This window comes from Lipotes vexillifer, unplaced genomic scaffold (genome assembly GCF_000442215.2).
Source record: "Lipotes vexillifer unplaced genomic scaffold, Lipotes_vexillifer_v1.1 scaffold1106, whole genome shotgun sequence".
Lineage (NCBI taxonomy): Eukaryota > Metazoa > Chordata > Mammalia > Artiodactyla > Lipotidae > Lipotes > Lipotes vexillifer.
Window position 1 is genome coordinate 682,839 of NW_006776601.1, and position 24,799 is coordinate 707,637.

General features: G+C 35.8%; 1 protein-coding gene across 1 annotated transcript in view; it reads left to right on the top strand.

Annotated features, from left to right (window-relative positions):
- Positions 1-24,799, top strand: part of POLQ (DNA polymerase theta) — a 124,653-nt gene that overhangs the window by 75,283 nt on the left and 24,571 nt on the right. The window contains 9 exon segments of the mRNA XM_007450507.1: positions 1-3,049; positions 5,682-5,825; positions 6,834-7,030; positions 9,776-10,016; positions 16,240-16,433; positions 20,042-20,179; positions 21,414-21,588; positions 24,007-24,133; positions 24,719-24,799. The exon segment at positions 1-3,049 is cut by the window's left edge and continues 9 nt beyond it; the exon segment at positions 24,719-24,799 is cut by the window's right edge and continues 62 nt beyond it. Of these exon segments, the coding sequence (XP_007450569.1) occupies positions 1-3,049; positions 5,682-5,825; positions 6,834-7,030; positions 9,776-10,016; positions 16,240-16,433; positions 20,042-20,179; positions 21,414-21,588; positions 24,007-24,133; positions 24,719-24,799 (4,346 nt within the window).

Consider the following 24,799-nt stretch of genomic DNA (forward strand, 5'->3'; position numbering starts at 1 on the left):
CGAACTATTTGGGTGTCTGGCAGAAAAGATTTAACTGAAAGGGAAGCGGCAACTCTTATGGTAGAAGAAGCCAGAATGATTCTGCAGCAGGACTTAGTTGAAATGGGAGTGCAGTGGAGTCCATATTCCCTTTTAAATTCTGATACACACTCATTGACCTGCAGTGAATCAGAAGTCAAAGAACACAAATTTATACCCCAAACTAAGAGCTCTTATAAAAGATTAACATCAAAGAAAAAAAGTAACACAATATTTAATGATTCTTCTGTTACTCATTTACCAAATACAGTGCAAGATTTAGATAAAAGTAGAGAGCATACAGATTCCTTTTATTATAAATTTCAGGATGGGCATCAAGAACATCAGGTGCATTCCATTTCCAGAGCAAAAAAACGGGCTTCTTTGAGTATAAATAAAGAAAAGCTAGGAACCTCTCTGAATGAGGGGAAAGCAAGCACTACGAAAGTTGTTCAGACTCTCTCATCTGAGAAAACAAAAAAAGAAGCTTTGAATTTCAGTTCAGAAGAGATGAGTACAACCTCTCAATCTTGGAAACATAGTAAGAATCTAAAACGATCTAGAGACAGTAGCCCTGTGAAAGACACTAGGATGTGTAGAATCAATTTACAAGAACAGACTCTGTCTAATCCTATTCATTATGAAGAGTCATTTACTTCAGATGAGAAGAATATGGAATTTAGAAGTCCAGAGCCAGTTGCTAAAAGCATATCTTTCTGTGCTGAGGGAAGATATAGCAAAGTATCATTCCCATCACAAACAGAACAAAGTTGTTCAAGGAACAATAAAATATCTAATGATATTCTTGTGGAATATTTTATCACAGGATCCCAGAATAAAAATGTGACTCATCAAGCCACCAGTGTGGTTAGTGAAAATGGAAGAGGATTAGCTGTTGAATCAGAAAAAACAAATGAAGTGCTGATACAAAATGATTCAAAAAACCAGCATGTTAATGTGAAACACCATGACACCCATCCAATTAACCAGTGCCTGGAAAAGCAGTTTGATAAACAGACAAATACTTACACCAAACTGAAAAAACCAATAGCAAGACAAATGCCGTATGAGAAAGACAGCAGTTATATGAATAGGGACTCAAATGTTGTTATGAAATGTGAAAGTACAAAGTTTAATGCTGAGGAAAATAAATCAAGTAATCTTCAGGTATCAGGAGATAACATAAGCAGCACTGAGATATCCAGTGGAGTACATGTACTAAGTGGAGCATTTGGTAAATCAGGAGGCCAGCATGAGAATATTCTAAATACCCTTAGAGTACAAGTAAAAACAGATGCTTATGCAGCAGATGGAACTAAAAATAATCATGTTTCTGACTTAGGTTTAGATCTCTGTGATTTTGAAGATAGTTTCTACCTGGATACTCAGTCAGAGAAAATAATTCAACAGATATCAACTGAAAATGCCAAGCAAGAAGGAGCAAAGGATACCAGCCTGGCAACAGGAATGATGCAGAAGAGCCTAGACAAACAAAGCTCAGTGAGCTCCTTTCAGAAAGAGATTCACTTTACTTTTCCAGGTGAACAACATTCACCAGGAATGACAAATCATTTGAAACTTAAGACTATAGATGCTATGAAACAAAGCACTGATTCACATGGCGTTGATAACCTGACTCCAGAAAGCCCAATTTTTTATTCTCCAATATTAATAGGGGAAAATGACCCATGTTTTAAAGGCAATGAACTTTCTGTTACTGACTCCCAATTAAATAGTTTTCTTCAAGGTTATCAAACACAAGAAGCTATGAAACCAGTTATACCTCTGGTTCCTAAAATAAGAACTCGTACTGATATAGAAGTAGAATGTCTGCCAGTTCCTGAAACAAGTTTGAATTTGAGTGGTAGTTTACTGTTTGACAGTTTCAGTGAAGAGTACCTGGTAGAAGAACAACCACCTGATGTACAAGCAAAAGAACGCCTGCCTTCTGAAATAACTTCAGTCCATTTTGCTGATTCTCTGTGTCTACAACCAGAGGGCCCAATTAAAAAATCAGATGTGAATGAGAATCAAGATAATCAGCAGCCATTGTCTTGTTTCAGTGATGAGTCTACTATATTTTCAGAAATGGATTCTGCTCAGATGGTTGAAGCTTTGGATAATGTAGACATATTTCCTGTCCAAGAGAAACATAATACTGCAGGATCTCTTAGAGTATTAAAACTGAGTGATCCAGTGATTGTGGGTAAAGATTATTCCCAAAGAGAAGTAATTGGAAGAGATAAAGATAAAAGGTCTCAAAAATCCAAATTTACTGGGACAAGGCAAGATAATTCATTCATATGGTCAGGGGCATCATTTGATTTCAGTCCAGGACTGCAAAGGATTTTAGATAATGTGTCCAGTCCTCTAGAAAATGAAAAGCTAAAATTAACCATTACAGACTTGCTCAGTTTGAAAGGAAAAAACACAGAGGTAAATGACAAACAGGAAGTGATTTCAAATTTGGAGACAAATCGAGTGCAAGGAATTCCATTTTCCCCTAATGTGGTAAAAGGCAATATTGACGCACTAGAGAACAATGTCATTCATGGTGAAACCTCCCTCTTGCCTTGTAAAGAAAACTGTATAGTTGATGATAATGGACTCATTCCTCCTATACCATCTGCTTCTAAGTTGTCATTTCCAGGTTTTCTTGGAACATCTTCTGTAAAACTTAAGAAAATTAGTGGTGGTTTACAACTTGGTGAAAGTTATTCATTTGGCTCACCTTCAGATAATAAAAACTGCGATTTAAATCCAGAGAGTAGAAATGGTTTCAAAGATGACAGTCCTATTAGAGACACAAGTTTTTCACCGCAGTTATCACAGGATGGATTGCAGTTAACTCTAGCCTCATGCAGTTCAGAAAGTTTGGCCATAATTGACGTAGCAAGTGACCAAACTCTCTTTCAAACATTCATGAAGGAGTGGCAAAACAAAACTCGATTTTCCATCTCATTGGCTTGTGAAAAGATCAGTAATTTGACATCTTCTAAAAGTGCTACTATTGGTGGTAGGTTTAAGCAAGGTAAGTTTTTTTTTTTTAATCTTTTACATTTTTATGTAAAATAGTGGACTGAGATAGGACTGAGACTTTTCAGTATTGGATATTAAATGTAATAAATGTGTTCAAAGTTTAATAAGTTTCAGGCTTCCCTGGTGGCGCAGTGGTTGAGAGTCCGCCTGCCGATGCAGGGAACATGGGTTCGTGCCCCGGTCTGGGAAGATCCCACATGCCGCGGAGCGGCTAGGCCCGTGAGCCATGGCCTCTGAGCCTGTGCGTCCGGAGCCTGTGCTCTGCAACTGGAGAGGCCACAAGTGAGAGACCAGCATACCACAAAAAAAAAAAAAAAAAGTTTAATAAGTTTCTCCTATGTGGGTTTACATGTGGAACAGCCTTATTGTTCAGCACAACTAGATTAAAAATAGTTACCCTCTGGTATAAGAGATGGGGGACCTCTGGACACATGGGCAGGAGAGCTGAGCAGTGAGGCCAAGAGCTCAAGCTGGTAGACTGAAAACGTGCACACCACTAGGACACTGTTCGTTCCTCTGGCTCTCATCCATTGTTGTGCCTGGGGTCTAATCAGGCCTGTGTCTGCCTCCTTCCAAGCAGGCCAGAAATCCCATCTAAACAGCCTTTCTATAGCAGCTCCGCACAGGAGTTCCATACCAGTGTTGTCTCCCAGGACATTGACCCAGCAGCCAAGCTGGTGGGGACACCACAGTTGGTATGGCTGGTTCAGGGGCCAGCATTAGAACAGTATTTGACAGATTGATGCTTGGGTGCCAGGCATACATACATACAAACAATACCTCTTCTATGCCATTCTGGGCTCTGCCTTGTCTGAGGCCATAGGGCCCTTCTGTTTGGTTATCTTCCTCATCCTCTTTACTTTGTGAGTCTCTGGAGGTTTCCTGTACATCCCTGCTGCTTTAGCTCCTGGTCATGCCTGGTGTTAGAGTGTGCCAAGCTTACCATTAAACACAGCATTTCTCTAAGAAAGAAATCATATATATATACATCTATATATCTGTATCTATATCTATAATCATATGCACATATTAATGTATATTAGTTAGAATATAATTTTGTAAAATTTAAGATGTATATTTGAAAAATGGATCAGACTTTTGTTATGGTACCTTAATGGTGTGACATGGTTTGAATTTAATTAATTAAAGTATAGCTGATTTACAATATTACATTAGTTTCAGGTATACAACATAGTGATTCAGTATTTTTATAGATTGTACTCCATGTAATGTTATTGTAAAATAATGGCTTTATTTCCCTTTGCTGTACAATATATTCTTGTAGCTGATTTATACATAGTAGGTTGTACCTCTTAATCCCCTACTGATATCTTTCCCCTCCCCCCTCCTCTCCCCACTGGTAACCACTGGTTTGTTCTCTATATCTGTGTCTGTTTATCTTTTGTTATATTCATTCGTCTTTAATTCTTAGGTTCCACATATAAATGATAATATACAGTATTTGTCTTTCTGTCTGACTTATTTCACTTAAGTCCATCCATATTGTTGCAAATTGCAGACTTGATGGTTTTTATTAATCATCATTGCTCATGAATTATTTTCTCTTAAACTGTAATATCCATATTCACTTATGTAATAACAGAAGTACATAGCAAATAGGCACTATATTTTTCACAGTGTATATTAGCTATGTTTTCCAAGACTTATCTCAAGTAGAACTTGTACCTCTACTGATAGTCATGAAAGCTTCATAGAACTCTTTCAGGTTTTCAGAGAATTGAAACTTTTGGTTAAATAATGCCATGTATTCCTGTCTTATTTCATGGAAGTAATGATTCAGTATTATGGGGGATAGCTGTAGTCAGCTTGACAACCTGTTGTGGAAATCAAAGATTTGATCAAATTTCTTAAATCTCTATATTTATGAATGAGTTTGTTCATAAAGTTCTGAGTATTTGTTTGATCTTCAATTCAGGAAGCATATGTGTTAATGACAGGTTTTATGCACTTTCATTGTTGACTAGCTCTTTCCATTTTTCACTTAACAAACATAAAATTGAGTACCTTTTCTGTGCTAGAGGTTAGAGGGATAAAAACATTCACTTAAATTTAACAAATATGTGACAGTTGTTTTCCAGGTATTGGGGATATAATTATAAATAAGATGGATTAGTTTTTGACCTGTGTCTGTGAAATTGAAAGGTGTATTATTTTAGGAAAAATAATTGACTCAAATACAAAATCATACCTGATTCTTCACTAAGAAGTAAGACTCTTGATTTTTCTGGAGTTTCTAAATGTTAAGAATTGCTAAATTTGCTACAAAATTTTTGTAGTATGCAAGTGGTCTTTATTTTTGAGTTATAGAAATTCAAAATGCAGCTTTTGGAAAACTTTAAAAAGTTAATTTTAAACTATCTTAGTCATTATTACAGATCTCTTTTAAGAAATCTTTGGTAGATTTTTCATAGTGACAGTTATCTTAAATGATGGGAAGCCTAGGAAGATCTTACACCTAAAAATGACTATCCACATAATGCATATTGTAGGGATCTGAAAAATTTGCTTATCAAATAATTTTTTATTATATCATTTTTTTTAGTATTCAATTTAGTGCTTTCTTTTTCAGAGATTTATAACTATTTCACTTTGGTTTTACATAGTTAGTTCCTCTCAGGAAAGCCATATTGGAGATGATGGAATTCCTGTTAAAGGTTGTGATGGCATCTTGGTGGTTGGACTGGCAGTATGCTGGGGTGGAAGAGATGCTTACTATTTTTCATTGCAGAAGGAACAAAAGCATTCTGGTAAGTAATCACTATTTGGTTAAGTTACCATATAATTTTAATGTAACCTCTGTGAGGATAGTGACTTGTTTGTTGAGAATAGTTTCCTGATATTTACCTAGAATTTATTTTTTAGGATTAAAAAAAAAACCTTTAAAAAAATAGTAGCTATTGTATACATTATTTCATATATTAACTAGAATGACGTTTTAAGAAGCCACCCCCCTTACTCTCTTCTGCTTGTCACATGTGGCTGTTAATACTGTGTTTTCTTCTTCGGGGTAGTGGATCCTTAAGGACTCACTGGCCACCTTGAGGATTTGCTTCTGAAGACTGGATCATGGCAGTTTCTTTCCAGGCTTTTATCCTCCTATCGACTGTATCTGGAACTCATTTAGAGGCAGTGATGAGCTAGACATCTACAGTAGTTGAATCACACAGCCTTTGGAGAAGTCTTGGAATTAAAAGGATAGGACCTAGGTATAAATTGTGATCTGATTATGGTTGTTGGATACCTAGTTGGTTGATTGGTTTTAGACAGAAGCAAAATTAATAAGGAAGCATTTTAAAAGATGCCATATAATGTCTGTTCTGAGTAAGCATGAAATATTTTCAGTTGTTTCATAGGAGAACATCTTAGGATAAGTAATTACTTGAACTTCTTTTATTTTAGATGTAATTTTATACATTCATACTAAAATTCCTTCTGAAATGAGTTCCATTAAAATTCATTTCAAAATAACTTTTCTTTTTTTAATTCCACATTCTGAGAAGTGTAAATTTATTTTTAGGAATCTTAATGTTTAGAATTTTCTCCCACCTGATTAAATAGAGCATTATAAATCACCTAGCCCAACCCTTAATTTTTAGATTACAGAGCACTTCATCTATATAGCCAACATGACCTGGATAAGATCTTGCTGAACTAAACTGAGGCTTTTGAGTCTTTTTCAGTCTTGGCACTAAAGATTGCTATTTCAAATGAATGCATGTACTTTTTGCCTTAAGACTTTTTTTTTTTTTTTTAAGAAATTAGTGCCAGTTTGGCCCCACCTTCTCTGGATCCAAGCCTGACTGTGAAAGACAGAATGCGGCACCTTCAATCTTGCTTTCAAAAGGATTCTGATAAAGAACATTCTGTTATCATCTATGACTTCATCCAGAGCTATAAAATTCTTCTTCTGTCTTGTGGCATCTCCCTGGAACAAAGTTATGAAGATCCTAAGGTTCCCTGTCTTATCTAAAAGAATTTTACATACTTCAAAAAATATTTAATTTTAATGTTTAGGGTTAATTCTTAAATGACTTGGTATCTATCTAGCTTCAACAATACAGCTTAAGTATTTTAGAGTAGTCACTCCTTTGTCCAATAACTTCATCCACCCAGAACATATTATTATGCACCAAATGCCTCTGTGTAGATAAAACCAGAGATGTCACACATTCCAAGCACTAAAGTTCACATCTTTCTTCAGAGACTTAAACAATTTTCATTTTGGTCATAAGTTCTAAATTTTCTGTCTCATAGTAAATTAGAAATGAAAGGAGAACTGTCAGATTTAGATATATGATAGCAGGGTGTTTCAAATATCCATGAGGATAGAAGCAGAAAATAGCAAAAGCATACAGATATAAAAGATCACAAAGCATGGTAGTTAGAGGCCATTAGCATAGGGACAAATGACCTTACTAGCCCCTGAGAACTTTTCCATATAATAGCAAACTATGATACACTGTTCATAATGATGACTGAGTTATTAAGGAAAGAGTAACTTACGTTGTTGTAATATACACTTAACAAGTATAATGCACTTTCAGAAGACATATAATTACAGGATCATAGCCCTGAAAAGGGATATCGTTTTTTCCCTTCTGTTGAGACTGGATACATGAGGTGTGTGGAATATTAATTTTGAGTTGAGATATGATACTAATTGGTTGTTATTATCAATATGATCAATGATAATAGGATAATATTTTAGTTTCTTTAGCTTTTTTGGCAAAGATTTTTGAAGGCAGTATCAGGTAAACTAATGATACTATTCTTTCCTATACTTCAAACCAGCCTTGGTTTATATGATAAATTTCATATAGTTTCTAAACTGACCTTTACTGGATATAAAAGGTTATCACCTAATTTTGATGTTCCAGAGCCCAAAATGAGAATATGGGTAATGTGAGCTTATTAAAACTGTAGTAGTATCCCAGATTTATATAGCACCTTTGGCATAAACTATTTGAAATATTCCATACTTGGTTTTGTTAATCATAACATTTTTGGTGTAAGAAGAGAAGCTATTAATTTATAAAATTTCACTTTTATAAGAGACGTTTGCCAACTTTTACATCAGACTATCTTATTCAACACCCCTAAAAGGGTTCTGATCACCAATTTCTAATGGTGGGGGGGAGGGGGTTTCGCTGTATCTCCAACAGTTCTCTGGGTACCAGTTGGGTGTCCTACAATTCAGCTCAATTCTGTTACTGTCTACCTGGAATGAACATCAAATCCCATAGGTTAAGGGCTCAGTCCCACAAGCCCCCAACTTCAAACACCAGTTGCAAGCCCAGCTCATTACCTGTGCTTCTGGTCAACCAGCTATAAATAAATCAGATTCCCACACCCCCCTCCTTGAGTTCGATTAATTTACTAGAGCGGCTAACAGAACTCAGGAAACCAGTTTACTCACTAGATTACTGGCTTATTACAAAGGATATTAAAGGATACAAGTCAACAGCCAGACGAAGAGATACATAAGGTGAAGTTTGTAAGAAGAGGCGTGGAGCTTCTGTTCTTTCTAGGCTTGTCACTCTCCCTGCATCTTCATGTGGTTACTAACCCAGAAGCTCTCTGAACCCTGTCCTTTTGGGTTTTTATGGAGGCTTCATTACATAGGTATAATTGATCAAACCATTGGCTATTGGTGATCAATTATCCTCTGGCCCCTTCCCCTTCCCAGGAGTTTGAGGGGGTGGAACTGAAATTTCCAGCCCTCCTATCACAGGGTTGATTACTGGTGGCAACCAGCCGCCATTCCTAGGTGACCTAGGGGCACTCCAAGTCACTGCATTAGCATAATTAAAGACACCTTTATCTCTGTTGGGAAGACCCAATTTATATTTCTTATTATAATTTACAATATCGCCCTTCCCCACCCTGTTAAACTACATTCTAGACCTATAAAAGAAGTAATCAAGTCATTTAGTAATTATTGAAATTATGAACAAGGCGTAGATTTCCTTATTCTAAATCCAATTTCACTCTGCTAGAATCAAGTATTAGAAAATACAGGTCTTCTAGTCTCATAGGGAAGCTAACAATAGCAGTCAAATCACTAGTTGGATGGTCATGGTGACAGGTCCTCATCTTTGAGAGAAATTCTGTAGGCATTCTAAAACACTGGATATGAACTTGTAATGGTGAAATATTTATGTCTCACTTCTTCCAATATTGAATAAGCCACTCAACTGTACAATTAAATATGCTTAAAATAGTATGTTTTATATTATGTGGCTTTTACTGCAATAAAAAAATTTTTTTAATTAAATAAACCTAAAACTATATAGGCCCATCTTTATTATAGTAGTAGGAAAGCCAAAATTAGCCTTAGTGGAGAAGAATCCAGCTGCATTTTCAGAAACATGACTTTTGTTAGCTGAAAGGCACTTGGTTTTCAAGCCTACTTCTGAAGTAGGTCAGCAGGAGCATTGCAGTAGTGGAAAAGTATAAATTTTCCTTCTTTGAAGGCCACTGCTCTTATTGGTAAAAAATGAGTTATTTTTTATACCAATTATCCTTTCCTTATCCTGGTACAATTATCCTTTCCTTCTCTCCTGGGAAGACCACTGAATAAGTATTAAGTGAAAACGAGTGAGATTAGAAATGAGCTTTCTTTTTTCCCCTTTTAATTTAAGGGTACAGAAATATCTTTGAAAAATCAAGAAAATATTCTGATTGTTATCTCATTCAGGTGGCATGCTGGTTACTAGATCCAGATTCCAAGGAGCCGACTCTTCATGGCATAGTTTCCCGTTTTCTTCCTCATGAGCTTCCACTCCTTGAGGAGATAGAGACTGGCCAAGGAACTCACAGCCTAGGGCTGCATGTCACCACTGAGCATTCTGGGCGATACAGAGCATCTGTAGAGTCCATTCTCATCTTCAGCTCTATGAATCAACTTAATTCTTTGTTGAAGAAGGAAAACCTTCAAGGTAAAAATACAGTTCCTGGCATTTTTACGATGTTATAATACTGGGGATAGTTATGTATTTAGCCACTCTATCACAGGTGGATAAATTATACTTTTTATGCAGACCCTTTCTTTTGATTGTCTAGTGCAGGAATCAACAAATTATTTTCTGTAAAAGGCCAGTGATGAATATTTTTGGTTTTGCACCCTAGACAGTCTCAATCACAAATATTTAATTCTGCCATCACAGCACGAAAGCAGCTATAGGCAATATGAAAATGAGTGTTCCAGTAAATCTTTATTTACAAAAACAGGCATCTGGCCCTAGTTTGGCCGTAGTTTGCTGACCTTTGGCTCTACTGTAATGAGGTGAATTAGTGGCATCTTCTTCATTTATTCCTAATTTTATATTTGAATGTTATCAAATGGTTTTTATTCACACTTAGAATATATCTTTTATGGATTTGAAAAAATGAACTGTTTTCTTTTTAGAACTACTAACAGTTATTTTTTTCAGCCAAGGGTGTTTATGTGAATCTTTTTTTTCCCTTGTGACAAATAGTTTGGATTTATTGTGCAGGCTGCTGGCCCAGATTGAGTACTTTGACTTCGGAGAGCATAATATATGTTTATGGTGAAAATGAGAAAGTGGAACAAAGTTGGCTTTGTTGTGAGGAGATATAAACTGTGGATTTACTGGCTGATTAATAAATAGAAACAGCAGACTGATGAATTCACGGAGACCAGGGCTTGAATCTGTATTATTTATTTGTGAGGGACCTTGGGCAAGCTATGTTAACTCTCTAAGTCTGGTTCTTATTTTGTAAGTGTTAAATGAGACAGAGAACTTAGTGCAGTGTTTGCCACAGAGCAGGTGCTCATTATTGTATTCCTTGATGATTATTATTACTGCTAGCACAGACCCTCTGTGCTGGTAATAAAGTTCTCCCCAACATCACTGGGGTAGAATATACAGAAGACCACACTGACTTATTTGCTCACAGGAGACTTGCTTAAGTGATGTTAATTAGTAGCTCTTCAACAGGCATTGTAGTTATTTCAGACAGCTTCTCTAAGCCAATCTAGGCAGGCCAAGGAGTGGGAGTATGCAGCACACATACCTCAGGCTACTTTACAATAATGCTGAATGAACATAGCTCATTCCCTCTTAGTCTGACTAGTCTGCCCCTAGGATAGGCATCCTGGGTAGTCTGTATAGGTTCTAGACATTGACATTTGATGATGGTGATATGAATTAGTCTGTAACTTTTTAGATATTTGTTACCCATTATCAGATTTGTAAGTTTTCAGTCTGATTGGGAGGGGATGGTTCCACTATTTAAAGACAGTTTTTCACCTATAAAAAAAAGAAGACTGACGTTCCTTTCCAGAAAAATACAAGAAGCCCTCTAGATTTGTAATTTTTAACTTTCACAATTTCTTTCTATGTGCCTTGAAAGCTTTTTTTTCCCCTGCAGATTCAAAAGTGGGTGACCACGAGGCGTTAAATGCATTCTTGTACAGTGTTAAATATTTCTTATTCACAGAATCCATAGAATTGAAGACATTGAGATAAGGGAGGTTTTTGGAGAGAATGTGGACAGCTATCAAATTTTATTTGAAAATAATTATTTCAGGATGTGCTTGTTAATTTTAATGGGCCTCCAGAATCTTCATCTTTTTCTTTTCTCATCTTCTTGCCTGTTGGAGAGGTGTGTTCTAGCTGACTTTCTCCCCATAGAGAGCTGAGTTTTGTTTGGGTGTGAATTAGTACTAATAGTACAATATGTCTTTGCTTAATTTGACCCAGGACAAAGTATCCTGTCCTCTTCACATTGATCAATTAGGTCCTTTCTAGATAGTTTGAACATAGATTAGATGATTTTCTAGGTATGGAGTGAGTTGGTTTCTCTCTTTTTCAAAGGACCTCAGCTGCACAGATTTATATTAGTCATAATCTTTCTTTCATGAGCACTATCATCATTGGTCCATGTATGGTCCTCTTTATTATTCACCATTATTTTAATAATATAATGATAACTGTTAACTCACATTCATGACTTAGACATTTGTCTACCTTGTGCTCCTCCTTCCTTGTACATCCCAAGTTTTATGTTTATCATTCCCTTATTTTCTTATTTAAATTTTATTTTTAATTGAAAATTTTAGCTTATATATGTCTAAGTCCAAACGATGTATTATTTGGTTTTGCTTGTTTTTGAACTTTATAAAACATCTGTCACACTATGTCTTGTTTTACTTGCTCTGCATCATGTTAGTAAGATTCCTCCATATTATTGCAAGTATGTGTAGTTTATTGATTTTCACTGCTCTGTGTTTGTGTGTGTGTGTGTGTATGTGTGTGTGTGTGTGCACCAAAATGTATTTATCCATTTTCCTCTTGGTGAATGCTCAGGTTGTTTCTAGTTTTGTTTTATTTTGTTTTTTTGTTCTGCTATAACAGGTATTTCTGTATAAATATTCTTATAAATTTACATGTCTCCTGCTACACTGGGCAAGAATTTCTTTTGCATGTAGAATTGCTCCGTCTTGGAAATGGGAATATTCAACTGTACAAGATTATGTTAAATTGTTTTCCAGAATGGTTGTATAAAGTTTGTTCTTTAAACAGCAATGTGAAAGAAATCTTGCTGATTACGTTGTCTCTACTTTGCCAAGTCACTGGTTGTAAAATGACTGTAATTTTTCTTTCTTGTGCTTTGTTTTTGGTAAGAGAGTTACTCTAGTTTCATGGAATGAGTTGATGAATATAGCCTCTTTTTGTTCTGGAGGCATTTATGTATCGTAGGAATGATGTGTTCTTTAAAAGTTCGGTAGAATCTGCCGGTAGACTCTCTATGGAAATATTTTTAACTACTACTTTGACTTCTTTAATAACGGTAAGATTATTCAGTTATATCTTCTGATTATGTTTTGGTAGGCTATATATATTTTTAAGAATTTATCTAAAGGTATTGCTGATTTTTTTTTTATATCTCTGGTTTATCTGTTATGTCATCTTTTTCTTTCATAATACTATTGTTTAATCTCACTAGAAGTTTATCCAATTTTTCTGTCTTTTTAAAGAACCAACTTTTGCCTTTGAGCTTTCCTGTTGTTTTTGTTTTCTATTTCATTAATTTCTGTGAACATTTATGTAATCTCTTTTCTTCTAGTTCCCCTGACTTTATTTGCAGTCCTTTTTCTAAATTCTTAAGTTTGACACTAAACTCATTACTTTTAAAATCATGTTTTTCTTTTCTAATTTAAGTACTTAAGGCTATAAATTTTCCTCAAAGTTCTACTTTCATTATATCTTACAAGTTTGACATATATTGTTTTCATTGTTTTATCCTAAATATTTAACATTTTCTGGTATGCCTCTTAGACTTATAAATTATAAGAAGATTGTTTTTAATTCTCAAATAGTTGGAAACTTTTATTTCATATTTTTATTATTACCTTCAATCTTTATTGTGTTGTAGCTAGAGAACATGTTTGTATAATACACATTCTTTGAAGTCTTTTGATAATTGTTCTGTAACCTAAAACTTGAACTATTGTGTAAATGTTCTCTGTGCATATAAAATAATATGTATTCTAATTCTGGATGCAGAATTTTATAAATGTCTGTTAATTCAATGTTGTTGTTTAAATCTTCTATATCTAATTTTCCCTGTAGTTCAGGTAATTTTAATTTTATATGTTTTGAGACTATTTTATTAGGTGCATACAGGTTTAAAATTGATGTATTTTCCTGGTGCATTAAAACTATCATTATGTTGTGACTAGCTTTTCCACTAATATGATTTTTACTCTTAATCTATTTTTTGGAATGAATATGGCAGCATCAACTTTCTTTTGATTAATACTTGCCACATATATATATCTTTTCTTTCTTTCTTTTTTTTCCCGGTACGTGGGCCTCTCACTGCTGTGGCCTCTCCCGCTGCGGAGCACAGGCTCTGGATGCCCAGGCCCAGCAGCCATGGCTCATGGACCCAGCCGCTCTGCGGCACATGGGATCCTCCCGGACCAGGGCACGAACCCACGTCCCCTGCATAGGCAGGCGGACTCTCAACCACTGTGCCACCAGGGAAGCCCCTCATATATCTTTTTTTCTACCCCTTTAAACCTTCTAGATCCTTACTTTTTAGATGTCTTATAAACAAAGTATAGCTTATTTCTTTTTCAAACTACCAGTTTTTTTTTTTACAAATTGAGCAATTTATTATGATGATTGATGTGTTTCTATTCATTGTGATTATTGACATATTTACACTTTCCTGCTGTTTTGTTTCTGTTCATCTTGTTTGATTTTGTATATAGTTTATTTGTAGCTGTGCTCCATTCTAATGATTCCATACCTGCAATTCTTAGGGATCTAAATCTGTCATTTGTTGTTTCTGCTGAGTCCAATTCATACTTCTTTGCTATCTTATATTTTTTATAATCTTTGTGAAATCATACAAGATTTGATCAGTAGAGCCCTGCAGGGCTTATTTGGAGGAAGCCTTCCTCTAGAAAGGCTATGCTCTGGCTTCTGCTTGTTACTAAACTAAATTGCATCCAAGGCCTACATTAGCTTTTCTTGAGAGTTTTGGTTCAGAACAGAAGTCTGAGGATCAGCTTCTCCTCCTATTGCTACTCCAAAAATCTATTATTCCCTCAACCTTTTTGCAGTAGGACTCCATTCCCATTGCAGCCCTCTTTCTTCCTACTGTCTTTGAATCCAGGCTGGCTTCCTACCACTCTTGACTCTTCTTTTTCTGACCCTAGTTCCTTATTTCTCTGGTCCCACATCCCATGAATTTCTGCTCTGGTTCCAAGTCTCCAAAGCCAGGCTCTGACTGCCCAGTATGTTCTAACTATTAGATGCCAGTAGCTCTCGCTTGTTTGCTTTTGGGGGTGGTTACAGGTGTCCTTTGGGATTTCACCTGCTGATTGAGACCAAGAGTGCCTTAAAGAATGTGTGGGGGCTTCCCCGGTGGTGCAGTGGTTGAGAATCCGCCTGCCAGTGCAGGGGACACAGGTTCGATCCCTGGCCCGGGAAGATCCCACATGCCGCGGAGCAACTAAGCTCATGTGCCACAACTACTGAGCCTGTGCTCTAGAGCCCATGAGCCACAACTACTGAGCCCGCGTGCCGCAACTACTGAAGCCCGCACGCCTAGAGCCCATGCTCTACAATGAGAGAAGCCACTGCAATGAGAAGCCCGTGCACCGCAACGAAGAGAGTAGTCCCTGCTCGCCACAACTAGAGAAAGCCCGCATACAGCAATGAAGACCCAACACAGCCAAAAAAAAAAAAAAAGTGTGTATGTGGAGCTGGGGAAGGCAGGCCAGGGTTACACAGAGTCCTAGTGACCCATAGTACTGGAGCAGAAATCTTTGTTATGGATTTTTTCTTAATAATTTTAGGATAGCATTTCCCACAGAGTGTTCTATGGACACTTACTTTTCACAATGTTAATAAATATTATACAAATAAAGGGTTTTATGGTCAAATGATTTCAGACTTCTGGTTAAAACAAAATTAAATAGTTGTCTTTGTTCATTTCTACTCAGAGCCTTTAATATATTAACAGGCATCATGAACATCTAAGAGTAATTTATAAATGATGAAACTCATAGTATACAGTGTCTCTCAATCCCAGCCTTTTATAGAGTATTTTTGAGACTAATATTCTAAAGAACATACTGGGAAAACTGATTTGAGTGACTATTCTGTTGAGAAATGTCAGCAGGTAGAAAAGTACTCTGATTCTTACTTCAGGAATCTTATTCTTTACTCTTAGAGCATTGGAAAATATAAAACCTTCATGTTTAGCTTTGTGCACGCCTGCATACCATGGGACCAGGAATACTGGAAAAAATTTCGGTGAATTAACCTTTTGTAGTCAGCTTAGCAAATAAGATTGGCTACCTTGTTCTTGCTAAGAGTAGAAGCAGAAACATCATCTTGGGAGAAGTGCAATCTCTTATAATTCAGACTGTTCATAAGATTGCCTGTTTTACTCTGCATGGGCACAGATAGTAATCCAATACTCAAGTGGAAAAGTGGAAAGTACTTTAATACCTTTCACTGATGGTTTGAGAATGCCGCTCAGAAGACTGGATCTTGAAGGATAGCTTAGTAGCATCTCTGATTCTCCCAGAAAAATTCTATGTATGTTTAGGTAATCATGCTCATCTAGTCACTTAGCTGGTGAATTAATGTTTTTTGCTTTCTTTTTTTCTTCCAGATGTCTTCTGTAAAGTGGAGATGCCCTCTCAGTACTGCTTGGCCTTGCTAGAACTAAATGGAATCGGCTTTAGTACCGCAGAATGTGAAAGTCAGAAACACATAATGCAAGCCAAACTGGATGCAATTGAGACTCAGGCCTATCAACTAGCTGGCCATAGTTTTTCTTTCACCAGTTCAGATGACATTGCTGAGGTTGTATGATGGGAATAAAAAATTCAGAAAAGTCAGTTTTAAAGCAAAAAAATGTGTGTGTGTGTGTGTTTCATAAGTGTGTTTACCTAAATACCAAAGATTAGTAAAATAAAACAATCAGTTAACCAGAATACTTTGGAGATAGAATATTCTAACATCTCTTTTGTAAGTTTATACCTATATTTGTGAATAGGAAGGTAGTAAAGAAGTATCCTAGAATGTGTGTTCCATAAGGAGATTTGCCTGGAACAGAAGGGGCACCCAGTAAATATTTTTTGTGTGAATGAGATCCATAGTGGTAGTTGTATAACAGTGTAGGTGTTTCTCCATGAAGTTAGTCATTTCATGAACTCTCACTCCTTCACTGCAAAATTAGATATTTTTCTTAGATGTTAGTGAAAAAGGGATTTTGGGAACGCTCTGCTTTTTAAAACCTACTAATATTTTTATCATCTTAGATAAATTTTGACATAGTTTACTCTTCCCCCCGCCGCCCTTCAAAAGTTGCTGTTCTCTTCCCTCCCCACACTCCATAAAGGGTGGTTGGGTTGTTTTAGAGGAGTTACCGATACAGGGTGGGTGCTTACTCTTGATATCTTTGAAGTTCTATTGTTATCTAGATGTGATTCAGTATTATTGCATATTGGTATTATAGACTTTAAATCCAGACTTCTTGGGTTTGAATGCTACCTGCTCTATTTATTAATTAACTCCATGACCTTGGACCACTTCATTAACTCTATATCTCAGTTTCTTCATCAGTAAAATACCTCATGTTAGAAATACCTCATAGAGCTGTGAGGAATAAGCAATAAATGTAAAACACTTAGAACAGTGCCTATCTCATAGTAAGTGTTGTATAAATATTATATAAAGGGCTTACAAATGCCCCCCCCACCACTTTAGCCACAGTTATGTGTTTTTAAAAAATGAGGAACTTTGTTTCTCCTAATCACATGGTACATTTGTATTGAATTCAGTGGTGTTTTTTGGGGTGTTTTAAAATACTTTCTTTTGATTTCTTTAGTCCACAAATCCCCAAGCCAGAACCTAGCTGGCTACACCTAAAATTACATGGGGAACTTGTCAAAAATATAGAATCTCTGGATATCAGCACAAGTAGGCTTGGGGCAAAGGCAAGAACCAGTACTCTTGTGATTCAGATGGGTGCAAAGGCATGTGGGCCTTAGGCCTAGACCAAACTCTGGCCTAGAATAAAAGTCCTTTGATATTATTGGCTTGTTCTTAGGTCTTCATGTTAAAATGGAAGTTATATTAAAGGTAATCTAACATTTTCATACATTGATTATTTTATCCTTGGTGATTTTAAGTTGAATCTTTCAAATAGGCAAGATGTTACTAATCATCTAGAGCTGCAGTGTTCAATAAAGGAGTCACTAACCACTTACCACTGTTTCAGTTTAAATTAATTGAAATTAAATATATCAATTAAGTTCCTTAGTCATGCTAGCCACATTACAAGTGTTCAATAGCCACAGGTGGCTAGTGGCCACTATATTGGACAATACAATTATAGAACAGTTTTATTATTGCAGAAAGTTCTTGGATGGCACTGGTCTTGAGAAGGTATCAGCAAAATATGACTTGCAGGCCAAATCTGGCCTGCCACCTGTTTTTGTAAATAAAGTTTTATTGGAACACAGCTATAGCTGTTCATGTACTTATTGCCTGTGGCTGTTTTCATTCTATAATGGTACAGTTGAAAAGGTGTGACAGACAGTAAAACCTACAAAGCTAAAAATATTTACTGTCTGGCCCTTTGTAGAAAAAGTTTCTGACTCCTGGTCTAGAGGGAAGCATGGGTTAGTAGAAAGAAAAAGGACTTTAGAGTTAGAAGACTCTGGGTTCTAATTCTTAATTCTACTACATTTTGGGCATGCAACTTTGAGCAAGTTTCTCCAACTGTCTAAGCTTTGCAGATTTGTCATAAAGTTGTTATAAGGATTGCATGTTAAAGCAATCCTGATGGCTGGCACATAAGAAGTGCTTAATAAATATTAGTGTCTCTTGCTCCCATCCAGTTCAACTCCCCTTAGTCACAGATGTGTTAATTAAGACCTGAAGAGAGAATTTATGTGTGAAGTTTTTATAATTAATTCTGAAGGATTCACCAAAAATGGAAGCTTAAGATAAAACTCGAGATCTTTAAATTGTCTTAATTATGATAGGTCTTCCTTCCTGGGAATAATGTTTCATTTTTTCTATTCGAGATTTTCTATTCGAGATCATTTTTTCTATTCGAGATCTTTAAATTGTCTTAATTATGATAGGCCTTCCTTCCTGTAATAATGTTTCATTTTTTCTATTCAGTTATTTTCTTCTCTCTTCTCTGCTGCCATTCATTTATATACTCTTTGATATCTATATTAGAGTTGCCTGATTAAATACCAGCACTTGGTTAAATTTGAATTTCAGATGAACAGTGGACAATATTTTAGTGTAAGTATGCTCCATGTCATTCAAATTTGACTGGGCATCATGTAATTTTATTTGCTAAATATAACAACCCCAATCCTTATGTGTGCATATGTTCATATCTATATAACACAGTCTTTGGGCAAGTTAGTCATTAACATCCATAGTAAGCCTCAGTAATTTTCATGCCTAGGACCCCAGTTATTCCCACTACTTAAAACTAAAACCAGATTTTTGTTTCTGTCATCACCACTGTTCTAGGGAAACAGGTATATCTTTACTTCCACCCCTAGCCCAACTTGTAGAAAAAATTCTCATGCAAAGGGTTTCAATTTTTAGAATTATTATTGGGGAAATAATCCAAGGTTCATTAAATCTTACTGAAAGTATATAAATGAATGAGTAGAAAGAGTAGATAGTGTTCTGAATTGCCTAAATTGGAACCCCTCTAACAAGAACTAGTGAGTTTAAGGTATACATGGGATCTTCCCTCTGACGCACAGCCTGGATCCCTGTTCCGTGTAAGCCTAGTTTCTTCAGTGGGTGCTTACTGGCCACTCTCTAACTTTCATTATTGCTGCACTGGATCAATCACCTTCTCCTGGCTTTTTGCCCAGGGCCTCTCAGGGTCTAGCGGTAGTGGAATTAGCCCAGGGCCTCTCAGTGGTAGTGGAATTAGATGGCTTTTTGGGCCCCTTCCTACTTTAGTGTTCTCTGAGTTTTGTGATCACACAATAGCCACGAAGGCTCCCATGTTTATCCTCTATGGGGCTTAAATGATCAAGCAGCCGCATTGGGGTATCAAGGGGTATTTAGGTGAGCTTATAATCAGAGCAACCTAAAGTCGCAATGCCAATAGTTTGTCAGTCGTTCAGCACAGAATATACATTCTTGTGTTCTTGACTGTTTAAGAGCCTGGTGTTACTATTAATCTAATAGTGACCAAATCTAATTAATCTAATACTGACCAAACTAGGGTATGGACAGCCTACTTGACATAAGATTTTATTGCCATTATTTATTAAATGTGAAAATTCCAAATTCTCCAAAAAAATTCTTACAATCCATGTTGAAATGTATAGAATCTTTTCTCGAATAACTTTTTAAAATGTTTTCTGAATGATAATACTTGTGATTTGATTCTTGACTAAAGAAGCATTAATTTCTTGCAGGTTTTATTTTTGGAATTGAAGTTGCCACCAAATGGAGAGAGAAAACACCAAGGCAGCAAGAAAACTTTGGGTTCTACCAGAAGAGGGAATGATGATGGATGGAAGCTAAGGCTGGGAAAACAGTTCAGCACTAGTAAGGTGCTCTTTGGGGCAGTCACAGGGCAGAATTTGAACTACTTTTAGCATTTTGGTGTCCTGAAAGAATGCTGATGAAATCAAGATCCAATGTAGTACACCATTTGAACTTATCCAGACAAAAACAAATTGGTTTTTTGTTCAGCTGCCCACAAACACTATGGAAACATTCCAGCATGGAAAATCTGTATCATAATCTGAGTTAGCAGTTGTGTCCTTCCTATCATTAAAACAGTGTAAAGGTTTGTAAATTCAGACCTATGTAGACATTAATCATTGATATGCACTACTCTTGGACTTCTAGTATAATATAATTTCTATCATTATATGAACATGAACAGAAAGGTATGGAAGAATTTAAAAAATAAAAAGACAGTCAATATAAAATTTTGTTTTTTTCAATTCCAGAGCAAAATAGTAAGTTTTCCATGCATTTGTTTTGAGAATCTAATCTGTTAATTTCAAAGTCAAATTGAATCACAACCCATGGAAACTGTATTCATGGGACAAAAGAGAGAAAGCCTTAATTTTACATTTTTACTGAATGAATTATCAATGAAAGATAAGGATAGAAAGTACAGCCACAACAGCCATGGAGAGAGCAGTCCAAGTTGCCATTCTGTAGAATTTTGACAATAATATTATTAATTATGACTTGCCTGCCCTGGGGAAGTTTCCACAGCTTCATTCTGCAGCAAAACTTTTTATTTAATCGCATTGACCCTTTTACCTTACAAGTTTTTGTTCCTTAACGATTCATTGAATGTCTGTAGCATGGAAAATTCAAAGTTTTAAAAATAAATTTCCTTGATACAAAGACCATGAAAGTATTATGGCAAGAAGAAGGAAAAAAAAAACACTGGGAAACTTACAATCACATGAGCAATGGAGGAGGAAAATATAAAGGAAAGAGATGATGTAAACAATTGGGTGGGGTGTGGGGAAGCATCTGTTTTACTAAGTTGACATCTCATTGATTTTTTTTTTAATAGTAGATGTAAATTGACATTACTCAACATTAACATGTTTACATTTTATAATCTGTAGTTCTTATAGATTTATCATTATGGTGATTTCCAAAAAACCCAAATAGTAATTTTATAATAGTAAAGTTGAGTTTAGATACAGGAGTTATCAAATTTAGTTTTGAGATTATATTGTTTACTTAAAAGAGATTCTAGTTTGCTATGGAATTTGGACAAGAATCTGATCCTACTTTATTATAATTCTTTGGCAGGATGTTTTAAATAAATTAAGGGCATTACATCCTTTACCAGGCTTGATATTAGAGTGGAGAAGAATCACTAATGCTATTACCAAAGTGGTCTTTCCCCTGCAGCGGGAAAAACGTCTGAATCGTTTCCTTGGAATGGAAAGAATCTATCCTGTATCACAATCACACACTGCTACAGGTAATGAGAAATCTTAAATATGGATAATATCCAGTTTTGCAAAAAAAAATTCATATGTAATATTTGCTTATGACGACCAAGGAATTCAAGTGTTGATCATTGGGTTCAGTGAAGTTCTATAAACATTTATGAAACACATACTACATCCAAAGCATAGGTGAATATCAGGTAGATAAAGAGATGAAATTTAGTAAGATAACAGTTCCTGCTTTCAAGTACTGTATAGAGTAACTTGGATGTCTGAGATTGGATGAGAGTATGGCCAGGAATTAAATATTTATTTGAATCAGTGATCTTATCTAATTTCAGTCCCAGCCCTATTCTGAATCTCTTAAGAGTCTCTCCAAGTTGAATCTAAGTAGGCCTGTGCGGTAATAAGGGAGTGTCTTACTTTACTCAATCGGAAAAGAAAGCTGTAGAGTCCTTTGCATGTCTTATGGCCCTCTGGGATCAGTATGCATGTAATCTCATGAAGAAAAAAAAGCATTCTTTTTCTAGGTAGTGCACAACTTCACATATGTGTCAAATGCAATGTGCAGTGGAAGAAAGGGCAGCATTAACTCCTTCATAGAGGGGGCATTTTAGTTTGGTAGTATAGAATGTGGACTTCGATATCACATTTTCACAAGGTTTGAATCTTGGTGCTGAGAATCTTTAGACAAGGTACTTAACCTTTCAGTGCCCAAGTTTCCAAATGTATAAAACAAGATAATAACAGTCCTACCTCACTGGGTCATCCTGAGGATTAAATAGGTCAGTACATGTAAAGTGTTTAGAATGATGCGTGGTACATTATCAGTTATTGCTGTTATTGAGGATGGGGGCACCGTGAGGAGCTGCTTTTCTCTTTGCTTGCTTAGTCTCTGTTCTGAACAATTCCTCTTCCTTCTCCCTATTTAGCTAACCTCTTGGTGCTTCTTGCCTATTTCTTGCCCTGTTTTAAGTTTCATTTTGAAACATATGCTAATGCTGTAAACTTATGTAAAATAAATCCTTGTTGGTGAAAAAACAACCTAGAGTTTTCAAAGCTTTTGCACATTTATTTGTTGCTTATAAAGCAGAAAGTCATCAATTCCTTGTTGTTTTCCTGATTGTTTTTCATTATACTATGCCTACATTTAAAGAATATTTTAGAAATACAAGCTTACCTAAGTATAGTAAAGCCCTTTCATTATTAGAATTAATCTTTATGAAGCTATATTCATGTTTTGTAATTTACTTTTGCCATTTTATTTGTCTACCAGTGTTACCTCATTAATTCAAACACTAGACCTGAATATTAAGTATTGATGTTATCATAGAAGAGAAGACAGTGTGCTGAGGCAGAAAGAGACTTGGATTCTTTCCTGTGCTATTTGTTAGCTTTATAAAATTGATTAGGCCATTTAATGCTAATAAGTATAATAATATCTACCATTAATTGAACACTAATTTTTGCTAAAATCAAAATAACGAGGATATAGTATCAGGAGTTTATTCAGAAAAACAGTATCTGAGATACTTAAGATCTCTGATTCATCGAAAGAAGATGGAATTACATACAGTAGCTAGTAGAGAGCCTGTTAGAATGAAGAGTATCATAAAACAGAGGATTTTTTTGTCACTATATGTGTATTATAAAAACTGCAGTAGCAGTCAGTTACCCGAACTTTTTGAACAACACCTGTGTGTTTTTGAAAAATTCATCCAATAAATAAATAAAATGTAAAATATTTGGGGGAAAATAAAGGCCATAAGCATTAAAACAAATAGCTTTCTGTTTCCTAGAAAATGTACTAGCCACCTGATTCTAGTTTCTAGTCATGTCAGTGCTACCTACCATTGATTCTTGTGATAAGTGATGATGAGGAGGAGGAAAACTGGCCAGGTGATATCTAGAAAGTAATGTTCTAGTCACCATCTCTCACAACTACTCCATCTCCTGCATCCTGTGGCCTAACTCCTGTGGCCCCAGTTGTCCCTGTTCAGCACTCAGTTGCTCTTCTGCTTCAGATCCTCTTTTTCTGTATCTTGTTTGTTCCTGGCTTTTAAAGGCTTCGACAGTCATTTCTCCTAAGATCCATTTGATTTGTCTTTTACTCATTTGTATAACTGCTAGCATTTTATAGTGCTAACTTCTGGTACTCATTTTAGCATAGAAATAGTATGATTTATCATATTCTTATCATGGGATTGTTTCTGTAGAACGAGGTTAATTATAAAACACTGTATTGTAGCTGATTCATATATTCACTTATATCACGACTGGTCTTGTACTTGCTATTTTTAGACACATGAACATAATAAAGTGTATTTCATTTAAATTTAGTTTAACAATAGCAGCATGCATTTTTAGGATAATTCAGAAGTGGTATTTGTGTTAAAGTAAATGTCTTCCCTTCCCGCCCAATTTTATGTCTTCATTCTGCTTGATTTTAGGACGAATAACCTTTATAGAACCAAATATTCAGAATGTACCAAGAGATTTTGAGATCAAAATGCCAACACTAGTAGAGGAAAGCCCACCTTCCCAAGCCCTAGGCAAAGGCCTACTTCCTATGGGCAGGTAGACTCTATTTCTCTTTATTTGGGTTAATATACTTAATATACTTTTGGGAGTATGAATGGCTCAGAAATAGCCTATTGGACAAATAATGAAATCAGTTTAATTTTCTGTTCCAGGCATACACATTTCTATTCTATTTCAAATCCTGAGTCTGTCTATAAAGAAGCTAGTTGATGGCAAAAAGCTGAAAATCTGGGTCACTAATTAAATCAACCAGCACTATATGCTTGTTTAAGTCAAATACTAAAGGGACAAGTTTAGCAGTGTCTGGAACATCCCCCTTCCTGCCCTCTTCATATGCTCACAAAAAGAAGAAAAAGCACAGATCATTTATATTAGATATGGTCAATGAGATTTACTGAATTGAGTGAAGCAGTTTGTGGGAAAGGTTATTACAGAAATACCTTCCTGTTTAATTGAAGGTTTGCTGAACGAGGTCTAGTATATTTGTTAAGCTTTAAAGTGTGTTTCAAATAAGGTTTTTAAATTTCTTAGATGGAAATATTGACTTACTGAAAAACTCAGACCATTTTCATATATTTAAGACTACTTCATGTCCAGCTGATGATGTTTTTCATACAACAGAGGAGGAAAAAAGAAGGGTTGTGGCCTGAACCCCAGGCAACAGGCAAAGATGGAAGAGAGAGCCTCAGACAGAGGAATGCC